The 11217-nt window shown below is 40.7% G+C and overlaps 1 protein-coding gene across 5 annotated transcripts in view; it reads right to left on the bottom strand.

The window, feature by feature from the left end:
• Window positions 1-11217, bottom strand: part of LRP6 (low density lipoprotein receptor-related protein 6) — a 118129-nt gene that overhangs the window by 1876 nt on the left and 105036 nt on the right. For 2 of the 5 annotated variants that reach the window (XM_009321014.1, XM_009321015.1), the window contains exons 15-21: window positions 11012-11217; window positions 9557-9682; window positions 7959-8195; window positions 6130-6240; window positions 4063-4293; window positions 2660-2796; window positions 1353-1450 (exon numbers count right to left, since the gene is read on the bottom strand). In XM_009321014.1, the coding sequence (XP_009319289.1) occupies window positions 1353-1450; window positions 2660-2796; window positions 4063-4293; window positions 6130-6240; window positions 7959-8195; window positions 9557-9682; window positions 11012-11217 (1146 nt within the window). Of the gene's footprint in view, window positions 1-1352; window positions 1451-2659; window positions 2797-4062; window positions 4294-4455; window positions 4466-5295; window positions 5306-6123; window positions 6241-7958; window positions 8196-9556; window positions 9683-11011 lie in introns of all 5 variants that reach the window. The other 3 variants (XM_009321018.1, XM_009321017.1, XM_009321016.1) reach the window with 3 other exon arrangements.

The raw sequence follows: 11217 nt of genomic DNA, 5'->3' as shown, positions 1-11217 counted from the left end.
CTGGCACATTCATAGCAGTCAGGAGAATCACCTGCCAGAGCAGTAACTGGGATGGAATTCCCAAACGCTGCTACCACAAAAGATCTTTTAAAATGATCCCAAGATAGTTTAAAGAAAACAAATTAGAAAGGGAGGTGGGTGGTACCTACAACTGCCAGCATCAAAATCAGTCGTCGGAGGCGGGTGCGAATGCAGCTCCTCTATTCAAGTCAGAACATTAGTAAAGACAGGAGGATCAGAAGCAGCAAGGCCAGGGTTTATTTTTGGGTGGGGAAGCATTCGGAAAACATTCAACCCTACACTACATCCCTAATACCATTTTTAACACTAAAAGTCACATCAGCTAATCAGTGACCAGCATGATTCATGCTGGTACCAAAATTTGGGTTTATTTCATTAAAAAATTACTCATAATTTAAGAATATTTTTCATATGGCTGCAAGGGACCATTATAAACATCAGCTCTGACCTTCTGCACAACAGAGGCCATATTTTCTGTTAATAGAGAAGAGATGTCTTTTCAGCCCCAGAGACCTCATTATCCAAAAGCCCCCAAAGGCTCTGTGTTAGGGAGGCATTTCTTTCAATAGACAAACACAGTGCTCTCTTCTCTTTGACCAGATCTACTAGTGATTTGGGAGGAGAACCTGTACACCCTTGGGTGGTAGGTGTCTCTTTCTTTATTTTTGGTAACTAGTTATAAAACGATAATGAACTCTAAATAGCATCTTACAGGGAAGGTGAGAAAGATACATTCAAGTAAACAGAGATAAAGCTTGTATGCCCATAAATATTACTCAGAGAAAATAAGCAAAAGGTTAGCAGCCTTTTTCAGATATTAACCCTTAATATGTCAAATCAGAATTTCTGTGCTTTATCTAGGCCATAACGTTAACATTACTTCTGACCTACTCGCCTTCATATTGCCAACTTTCCTCTGTATGGTGTTTGCCTATCATTTCTCATAATTACATAACAAATTATTTACAACAGAAGCCTAAAACAAGGCAGGGTTCATTCCAGGGTAAGTATTTTTGGCTCAATGTTATCATGGTACCAGGTTTCTTTTGGCATTTAGCTAATTTTGTGATTAGTGTTGTCATTCCCCCTAAAGCAATATACCCGAGAGGTGTACCACTAACCCACTTACTGTACGATTTACCTCAAACAGTGCTGCACTTAAAGGCATGCTTCAGTGACACGATACATGTGAACCCATTCAAGCACCTGGTTTAGTGCTTGCAGAATTAGGGCCTTTGATTGCAATTCTTACGGAACAGAGGTTGTCTTTATTCTGCATTTTCCACACTAACTGCTTTGATCCTGACGGAAGCTATTGTAATAATAATTACCTGTAGGATCTATGAGTGGATGGGCTGTTTGAAGAATAACCGAATTCCATGGTATAATGTGAACGTTCAGTAGCTGGTGATGGTGGTGGGTTCAAAATCTAAGGGGAAAAAAAAGAAAAAAGCCACAGTTTAAAAAAAAAAAAAAAGGAGAATCAAGAAAACATCAGTTTATAAATTTCTTTTTAGTACTGTTTAATAGGAACCTTAAGGTAAGAACTGCCTGCATACCCCTTCCCAACAAACAAGATTTTTCTTCTGTTTATTCCCCAGTTCTTTAACAGACACTGGAAATGTCATTTGTTACTATTCCTACTGAAGTTATTCCTAAGCTCTTCTCAAAACACGCTAACTGCTGTTGCTATTTTGACATACCCAGTGCCAAAAAGTAAAGTTGAAGCTAGCTGTTCAATACTAGATTGTCACTAGGGATACCACCGCCCGAGGCAAACTGGCAGATGTCTGCTCCTGTTAGCTGTAGTCCCCAAGTATTATGCTGTTTATAATATTTGCAGCATGCTGTCCAAGGCAAGCATTTCTTCCCTATACAGGCATGCTCTTACTGCACAAACAGTATTTTGATTAATTTAAAGGTATAATATATATATATGTTTATATATATATATATAAAGGTGGTTGGTTGATTCTCAGAACTGAAAACAGACAGTTGAAGATTTCAGCCTGCACTGACCAAGCATGTAACTAACACTCAATAGTGGCTTGGTGGGCTTCATATAAAAATAGCTAAAACAACAACCACTTATGCTAGAAGTAAAGAGACAGGGAGCCCTCTAGGGCTGGTACCAACTTTTATATAGCATCGAGCACAGCACACTACCCATTTGTGACTAGAGGAATGCTATGGAGTTGCAAGACACTTGTTTGTTTATTTATCTGCCACTTGCAAGACATATGACACAAAACTTAATTTTAATTCCTTGAAAGGTCTATACAGAATCAACCATAGCCTTACCTCCAGAGGCACATGGCAAAGTATAATGAAAGGAGATCGCTCTGCCAGAGCTGTTCAACATTCATAGGGATTTTTTCATCTCTCCTGACATTCAATCTACGATCTTTTTCTGGCACTCAGCTCTCTCACAACTTTTTAAAATTAATAGAAAATTCCTATACCGTTTTCGAAGAAGACAATCTCCTCTCCCTTTCAAAATCACTTACTCCATATTTAAACAAGTTTATTAGGCTAGAAATCTAAAACAAAACATTCACCTGTCAATTAATTATCCTCAGAAAGACAGTGGCACTTCCCTGAAAGTTATTAAAGGTCTATGAATAACAGAATGACTTACTGGAGGAAAGTAAGTGCCTTTGGTACTTGAAGAACTACTGGAAGAGGCTCCAGTGACATGGGCCCTGTCATAGGGTGGCCCGCTGCTCCCTCCCATAATGCTGAGGGAGCTGATCACGGATTTACCTCGAGACATCCCTAAAGAAGAACAAAGATGTATGTCAATATTCGATTCTTTGAAGCAAACAGAGAAAAGAAAGCTTAAAAAAAAAATCTAGAGGATAACAGCAGTATAAGCACAACTCCTAAAACCAAAATTAATCTTCTTGGTATTAGGAGCAAATTCAGTGCTCCTTGATCGACAGCTGGAACGAAGACCGTCAGGGAATAAACATGTTGGGTTTGTGTATCAGCTACTCAACTGCAGGACTTGGCACTGGGCTATACTAGAGCTGTGTGAAGAGAAACAGATTTCTTTCACTTGAACGGCTGGAAAAGACTTGAGAGAACAGGCATTCAGGCACTATTTCTAAGCCTCAGAATAAAACATGAAACTGACTCTGACCACCTCAACTGAGCAACTGAAATTTGTGCAAGAGCAGAGAGGGTTTGTGTTCTTTCATTTCCACACTGTTAAGTGAGCTTTCGCTACTGGACTGAAGCACAGTGGCAGAGTCTCCAAGCGGGAAATGGAGAGGTATGCCACTGTGCTCGAAATAATGGTGAAAATTCTGCTCAAAGACTCTCCTTATGAAAGCAGGTTATTACAGAAAGCAAAGAAATGTGGTGCATTATTTTAACCCTGTAACAGCCTCACAGAACCTCTGTGTTCTGACTGGAACCTGCTGGATCCAAAGCCACAAGTTACAGTACATATTTAATCAATATATACAGAAGCAATACATATAGATGAAGTGCAACATTGCGGTTAAGTTTTACTTTTTAAAGAGCAGTAGCATCATGCACTTGGATTGGTGTTGGAAACTTCATCATCAAATGAAATAAGCTGGGACCACAGTTAATTGCTGGTCATTACAGACTTTACAAGAAGTTTCACAAGCATACAAACCCAGTCTACAAATCTAACAAGAATAATTACATGATGTTTAAAGTCCCATGAACATAACTCTGTAACTTTACCCTGTACTGTCATGACACCTTGCTGATGCTAGAATAGTCCAAAAAGAGGCTGCTTTAGTAGCAAAAGAAGAGAACTCCCACAGTATGCGTATCTATTTGAGCTTACGGTTCTGCTAAGTATCTAAACGCTTGTGAATAGCATAGGTAAAATAGCAGCTCATTATTATAAAGAAGGATGGTGACAGGCCTTAACAGTCCTGGCTTCCAAGAGCTTCCAAGAATTATGCATCTGGAACGGACATCTCCTGTGCATATGTGCACAGCATCCTCAGCAACAACTATGAGGTGCCAAAGAGCAGGACAAGGATCACACCATTTACTCACCAGGAAGAGACCCTGACAAAGAGCTTGGGTGAGGCACATAACCAAGAGGTACAGAGGCTGGTCCGTGCACCACGTAATCATTGGTCATTGTTTCCCCATCTCCCTTCATGCGTGGGCACAGCACCCTCTGGCAGATGAAGTACATTGCTCCAACGACAAAAACTGTAAGGATCACACCAATGATGGAGCCTATTGTGTTGTTGGGCTGTGGCGCAGGCTCCTCCGTTGTGTCTAAAAGGAAAAAGGAAAATCAGGCTGTGTAAGTTAATCCAACAGCTTCATGTACCAACATCAGTTTTCCTGACATCCTTCCACACAGGAAAAATAAAAGCCTCCTCTTCTGTAGGCAGACAACAGCTTTCAAATTAATATATGGGAGGAACAATCAGGTACTGGGACAGGTCTGTTTAAAGACACTGAGTGTCCAAAAGGGTGACCTGTGCACAATATGACCTCCACACATGCAGAGAGGTTTTTGAATACAAATGCCAGGAAATGAACAGTACATGCATATGCAGGGGGGTTTATGAACCAGGTCCTGATCTTGCTTCATGCTGACAGGCAGGGCTGTCCTTTGAACTGGATGAACAAGACCTGCAGCCATGACTCCGGATGGCACTGTGCTGGGGACTCCAGTTATGCTTCTTCTTGTCATTAAAGACGATAACAACTACTTTTCATGTTGCACCTTATCACATAAGCACCTAGGTTATCACTCAATATAACAGATTGGCACTCCCTTTTCTCAAGTGTGTAACATTCGCTTACACTGAACAGTAGAGGTGATGTACCAACGATGAATTTTGGGTTTGCTGCTATTTATTAAACTACCTAACCTACACCACATCTGACCCACACTGACGGTTACAGATATAGCTGAGCATCAGCTTTAGAGGTGCCAGCCTTGTGAAGAATCTGGATCTGAAATGATTATTCAACAGTCAAAATGAGTGGCTTTTCCTACAATACATTCTAAGCAATGACGTTTCTGGGAATAACTGACAACCCCCTGCCTGTGCTTCATGAATTTGACAAGAAAAGCAGACTTTAAAGTATTTTCCTGTTCTAGTCAGTGTTTTACATCTTACCCATTACTGAAAGTCTTTTCCTCAACACATTTTCTTCTCCCTGAACACCAAACCCACACTTTAACCAGCTTGTCACAGTCTACAGAGATAAGTAAACAGACTTCTGATCATACTGGAAGAGGGACAGTGACAACTGCAGTCTTACTCTGGGTGGGCTAATTTTCCATCCCCTGTTACAAAACCAGAAAATATATGAACTATAATAAAGATTACTATACATGTCTGTGATAATGTCACTAATAACTTGGTAGCATGACTCCTATTACTCCTTCTTAAGATCAAGGGTCCAACTCTGGCTGTGTATTTTCAAGTTATGCATGTGTCAACTGTGATCCACGGATCTCTAACACAAGAAGAGATGTCCCTATTTACAATTTCTTTCATAGCACCAACAGTGAAAATGAACTTTCAAGTTGGAATTTTAAAGGCAGTGGTTTTCTTGCAGAGCCCTGGAGATTTCAAGGTAGGGGATACCACGTTACAAATCATAAATCAAGCTCAGAATTACATCTTTTCAAGATACAAAGGAAATTTTAGAGGGTTTACTCTGTAAACAGAGTGCTCCTCTGATTCTAAAAGCACCTGCTATTAATTCTCTGGATGAGAAAACCATGAAGCAGAGCAGTTATATATAAAAGCCTCATGCTGCTAGAAATTTTTTTTTAAACACTGCACCAACTCATCATACTAACAGATTATAGTAAAACAAACCTTTTATTTCTTTTAAAGGTTTAAAAAGATAAGTGGAAAAATTACTAGCCTGCTCTGCCTCAGAACTACTCGTTCAGAATACTAGTTATTTTTGTTATTCCTATTCCACCACGTTGTGCGTTAATTGCATGACAGCAGTTATGAACAGGAGCATTCATTTTGGGAACAATTAATTCAGTCTGGCAGAATAAAATCTAACTCATAGAGAAGGTAAGAAAGAAATTTTGGATGCTGCAATCAAGTCTCTAGTCTCAAGTTTTACACTTACAGCATCCTTGCTCATCTGAGCTGTCGCTGCAGTCCAGGTTGTGATCACATTTCTTGCTTTTCCCGATGCACTGCCCACTGGCACAGCGGAACTGATCGGTTAAACAAAGCACTGGAAAGAGAACCCCCACACACACCAAGAGTCAGTATCAAAGACTTCTACTCTTTAAAATGATTAAGAAAAAAAGACACCAAAGCATACAATCAGGAGCATCTTGGGGGAGCTTAGCCTGCTGCTAGCTTCATTTCTTGAAGTAGCCCGTGACACACACAATCCCTCATGCCAACCATGCAGAAGAAGTGATTCAGTGTTCTGTAAAGGATATTGCACAGTGGGTACCTGGTCCTTACTGCCTGTTTACAATAAGCACACTACAAGATAAAGTTACCTTGACTAAAATAACTCAGAAGCAGAAGGCCACTGAGAACACAGGCACTTATCCCAGGACATGGTTATTGCAAAATTACTACAAGAATCCCCAACTCTAAGCATTTACTGTAATATAAGAGAGAAGAATTAAGTTATTAAAAATAAATCTGGCAAACCATGATGATAAAATTGGTTAAGAAAGAGAAATGTGGTTTCTCAATGCCCTCATGCTCTTACTGTAAGCCAGAAAACTCCTTGGTCATGGGACAATATATTTCACTTGACATTATGTTTTTAAACTGAAATGAAAGACAGAAGATAAAACTGGAGCTTTGCCAGTATACTCAAAAAAATAAACTACCACTTTGGGAAAAAAGGTAGTGCAGGCAAGGTGCTGGCTGCTGTTGTTTACACATATTTTTGCCCCCTTTTACTCATAAATCCAGAAATTGTTTCTGACTTCAGTTGAATTAAGAAGTTAAACTAAAGGCTTTTCTGATCTGTAATAAACTTGAATACTCTGAATAACAGGGCCGCTTTGAAAGTCATCAGCAGCCCCTGGTCTGATATCTCCAATCACCGGATGGCAACTGAGAAGCTAACTTGCACAACCTATTTTCAGATGTCAGCATCTCATCTGAATCACCTTTCATCACATGGGAATTTCTGCATCAGTCTGTGTGGTTTTGTTTGAGATGGAATACATCTTTTGGAAATAAATTCAGCCTTGATTCAAAGACCCTTAGACAGTCTCTTAAAAGAAGGAAAATGTACTGAAAGGATATAGAGAAGAAGCATCCTTTCAAGCTTACAAGTTGTCCCTACACTGTTTGCGCAGTGTGGAAAGGGTGAGTTGGCTCATGTTTCACTTGTATAGTGGTGGGGTAGTTCAGATTCCACCAGCATAACCTGTCCTTTCCGAAATTAAAGTAACCTAATTCTCGTTGTATTGGCAATAGCACTTCCCTCTGTAACGATGGCTTAAATACCCTCTTTTGCCATGCTCTATAGGAAGAAGCGGTCTCCAGAAATGTCATCTGTCTCTCACTCCCACTTACTCACAAAAGCTTAACTTCTTTTTATTCAGGTATTGTAAAAATAAACAATCGCAAGTTCTTTACTCGGTACAAAGTACACAAAAAACTATGACAAGGATTTGCTCCGTTTTGTAATTCACTCCCAGTTACCAGGTTTTTAGAGCTTAAAAATGTATCATCTTTTTAATAGTACTTTTCACAAGCAGAGCTTAAATCACTGTGCAGGAGATCAGTGTTATTTCTATCTCACAGGTGGAGAAACAAAAGTATGGAGTTGTGAAATAATTTCCCACTCAATAGATCAGTTTAAAAGCTAGCAGAACCTTGGATCCTTCCAAACCCTACTCAGCAATAAATTTGATATCTCTCATAGTGTCCCCACGACAGCTTTATTTTCATCACATTCCGAAAGATCCTCTGTACCTTCACAGTTTTTCTCATCGGAGTTGTCCTGGCAATTTGCTTCTCCATTGCACCGGAGGGCACTGTCTATGCACTGTCCACTTTCACACTGGAATTGGGTGTCTGAGCACACCGGGCAGTTCTTTTCGTCACTGTGGTCTTCACATTCAGTGAAACCATCACAGCGCCAGGCCACCGGGATGCAGTCAATCTCACCTGTGAAACAGGTGAACTGCTGAGGGGAGCATGTTGGTGGTTCTTTAAAAATCAAGCAAACAAACAAAAATTAAAAATCCAGGTGAACAAACAGCAGATCAGGACAGGTAAGGACAAGAAGAGCTCAGCTGCTTTCATTTATCAAGCAGCTGATAAATGTGCCATGTCATAAGGTAACTTCCACTCCCACTGCTTCCAGAGCCATTTGTGCAGATCTTAAGCCCCATGTGACTGATGCAGGCTCACATCGATGGAGGCTCATTAGACAAAGAACAAGAACAGAGAAACATGCACACGCCAAACACAATTATTTTCTTCCCTTCCCACTTCAGCCTCTTACACCCTTTCTCATAGCAGGTCTTCAAAAGTCTTCATTTAAGAGTCAACACACTTTTCTGCTCCCCCTTTCCTGCAACACCACTGTATATACAACTTACGTCTCACTTTCTTTTTAATGTTTGACAGTCGTTGTATAGAAAATGTTAAAAGGATGTAATAAGCTGCAGATGGATGCACAGTGACTCAATGTCTAGTTATGTGCCCTCGACAGCTCTGTTCAGTCAAAACTCTTAAAACGACAAAAAACTCCTCCATCTAGTCAAGTCCCACTATCTCAACACAGCTGTTAGCTGTTATTTAACATTTACTACAGTAACTGTTAATCTCATGCAGTAAGTAAGTGCGGATTTTCTTCCTTTTTTTTAATCCCCCTTTCCTCCCCCTCTTTTTGGCCTGGTATTAAACTTGCTCTGAGAAAATATCTGGATTATGTTAGCTCTTGTTCCATTGTGAGACCACACGTCGCCTTGATGGCACAATAAATCCATTCAGTACAGTGGCACAAAGAGACCCAGGCACCAAAGTGCCTCTCCTCTCCCCCATTTCAACCCCACCCTTGGAGACACCAGGGCGTAGGCTACAGTGGCCGTATCACCATGGAGGAGGCAACTCGCCCTTCTGGGACCGCAGTTCAGAAAGACACACACAGGGTGAGTTTGAGGAGGACAGCAGAGAAGAATAAAATGGCACAGACATGGTGCAATATGCCAGAACATGAGAATCTACCACTATTTGAAAAAGGAGAACACGCAGAGTGATAGAAAAAAAGTAATAAAAATCATACAATTAAAAAATCAAGTTGAAATAATTCAGTGGTCTTGAGTAGAAAGAGTGAACAGAAATCCTTATTCAACAGTCAACTAGTGAATTTTTCCTCTTCTCTTACTCCTTCTCAATACTTGCAGATTTAGCTGGGGGGAGGCAAAGAGGTAAGCGTGTAAAAGCATGTAACAGCACCTGGTGCACTGTCACATTCTTTCTGCTCAGAAGCCACCCCTGAAGATGAAGGACCCCCCAACCCAGAAGCTGAAAGCTCAGTCACACAGAGCATGGGAAGGACTTACCTCCACAGGACAGCTCATCCTGCAGCAGAACAAGGTGGACTGGGCAAGAGCAGCGTGTGGTGCCGTCGCCCTTCACGATGCAAATGTGTGAGCAGCCACCATTGTCTTGAGAACAAGGATGTTGTCCTATGATTTTAAAAATAAGACAGACAGGTACTGACAAGAAATCACCTCTTTTCCGACCTTCCAGTGATTTCTTTGGGCTCACAGGGGCTCCCCCTTCGTTACTTCCTTCCCCCTGGGGAGAACACTACTAAAAACAACTCTGAAAAAGTTGTATTTTGTTGTGTGCATTTTTTCCCTTTACACACATCAATAATTATCACACACACTGATAACTGTCCGTGATCTGAAACACTAAGAAAGATGCCATGGGATCTACTAAAACAGTAAATGGTACTCAAAACGTTTTGCTTCTTGGGCAAGGTAGAATTAGTTCTGCAGCAAAAATAGTAGCATTAGTAATACAAAAAGATGCCTTGGATTCCATACTTCATTTTCTCTATCAAAGACCATTAAAAAAGTAAACTTTTATAATTTATGAATTCTGAAGCTTCCACACTGTCTCCAAGACTCAAATTAACATGCTCTAGATAAATGTGTCTTCATTTTAATGTTTAATAAGGACAACATACTTCTCTTGGAACTCCTGACAGATTTACTGAGATTAGTAGCAAACAAAACTAGTAGTAGTCTGCACTGATGCTTTAATTAAACATCCCCAGACATTTTTCTACATATTTCTCCAAGGCATGCACCACAGCCGATTAACCAGGCCTATTTCCTCCAGGATGACGGCAGCTCCACTGCTTTAACCATCCAGCTCCCATCATTTCAAGCGTGTGTGTGTGGGGAAAGGCTATATCCTGGTAAACAGAAAACTTTTAAAAGTGCAGCCATGTTCAACACAAATTGTTATTTAATACACACTTCCTTTGTGCGATGCAATGTTGCTCTTCTATCATTTACTCTCAATACAAATTGCCACCAACAAAAATTGTTCACTGTGCCTTCAAGGCAGGCAGTCCATTGAAACATTTACTGCTAGTAAAAGGCCCTGAGAGCTGTGCTTGTCTAAATGGGGTAAACACCTAATAGCGACTCACTAGCGCGATCCAGAAAATCCTCTACTAGGGATAACAGGACGTTTCCACTGTGCCTACAGACACTCAAATGCCAGGTGCCTGTATAGGACTACCAATAAAGTTGTCATCAGCAACAAAACATGATGCTGGGTTTGTGATAAATTCCCAGTCCATTGCCAACTGCCCGAAGGAAACAAACTTAATTGCACCCTGGCAATGTACAGACACAAAACAATACCAACTTCTGGCCCCTTCGATCTGCACTGATGTTGATCAGTGACAAGGCAAAACAGGCTCACCTGTCTGCGGCCACTCCTTGCCTCGAGCCCCACAGGCACTGTTTGCACTTGCAAACAGGGATTGCACTTACTGTATTCCTGAATGTTGAGCTCTTTCACAGCATGGATGTCACTGAGTTGTGCAATACGAGCTTGGACCTTTGTACGTCCTTCTCGACCAGTCATATCAATCTTCTCAATCATCTGCTGTTGCCTGTCAATCCAATACAGCCAGTTTTCAAATACAGTTAGTCCCACAGGCTGCAAGATATTAGAGTCTTCCAAAACAATCCGGTTA

Source organism: Pygoscelis adeliae, unplaced genomic scaffold, assembly GCF_000699105.1.
Source record: "Pygoscelis adeliae isolate BGI_AS28 unplaced genomic scaffold, ASM69910v1 Scaffold443, whole genome shotgun sequence".
Taxonomy (NCBI): domain Eukaryota; kingdom Metazoa; phylum Chordata; class Aves; order Sphenisciformes; family Spheniscidae; genus Pygoscelis; species Pygoscelis adeliae.
This window is presented reverse-complemented; position numbering and strand designations above follow the sequence as displayed.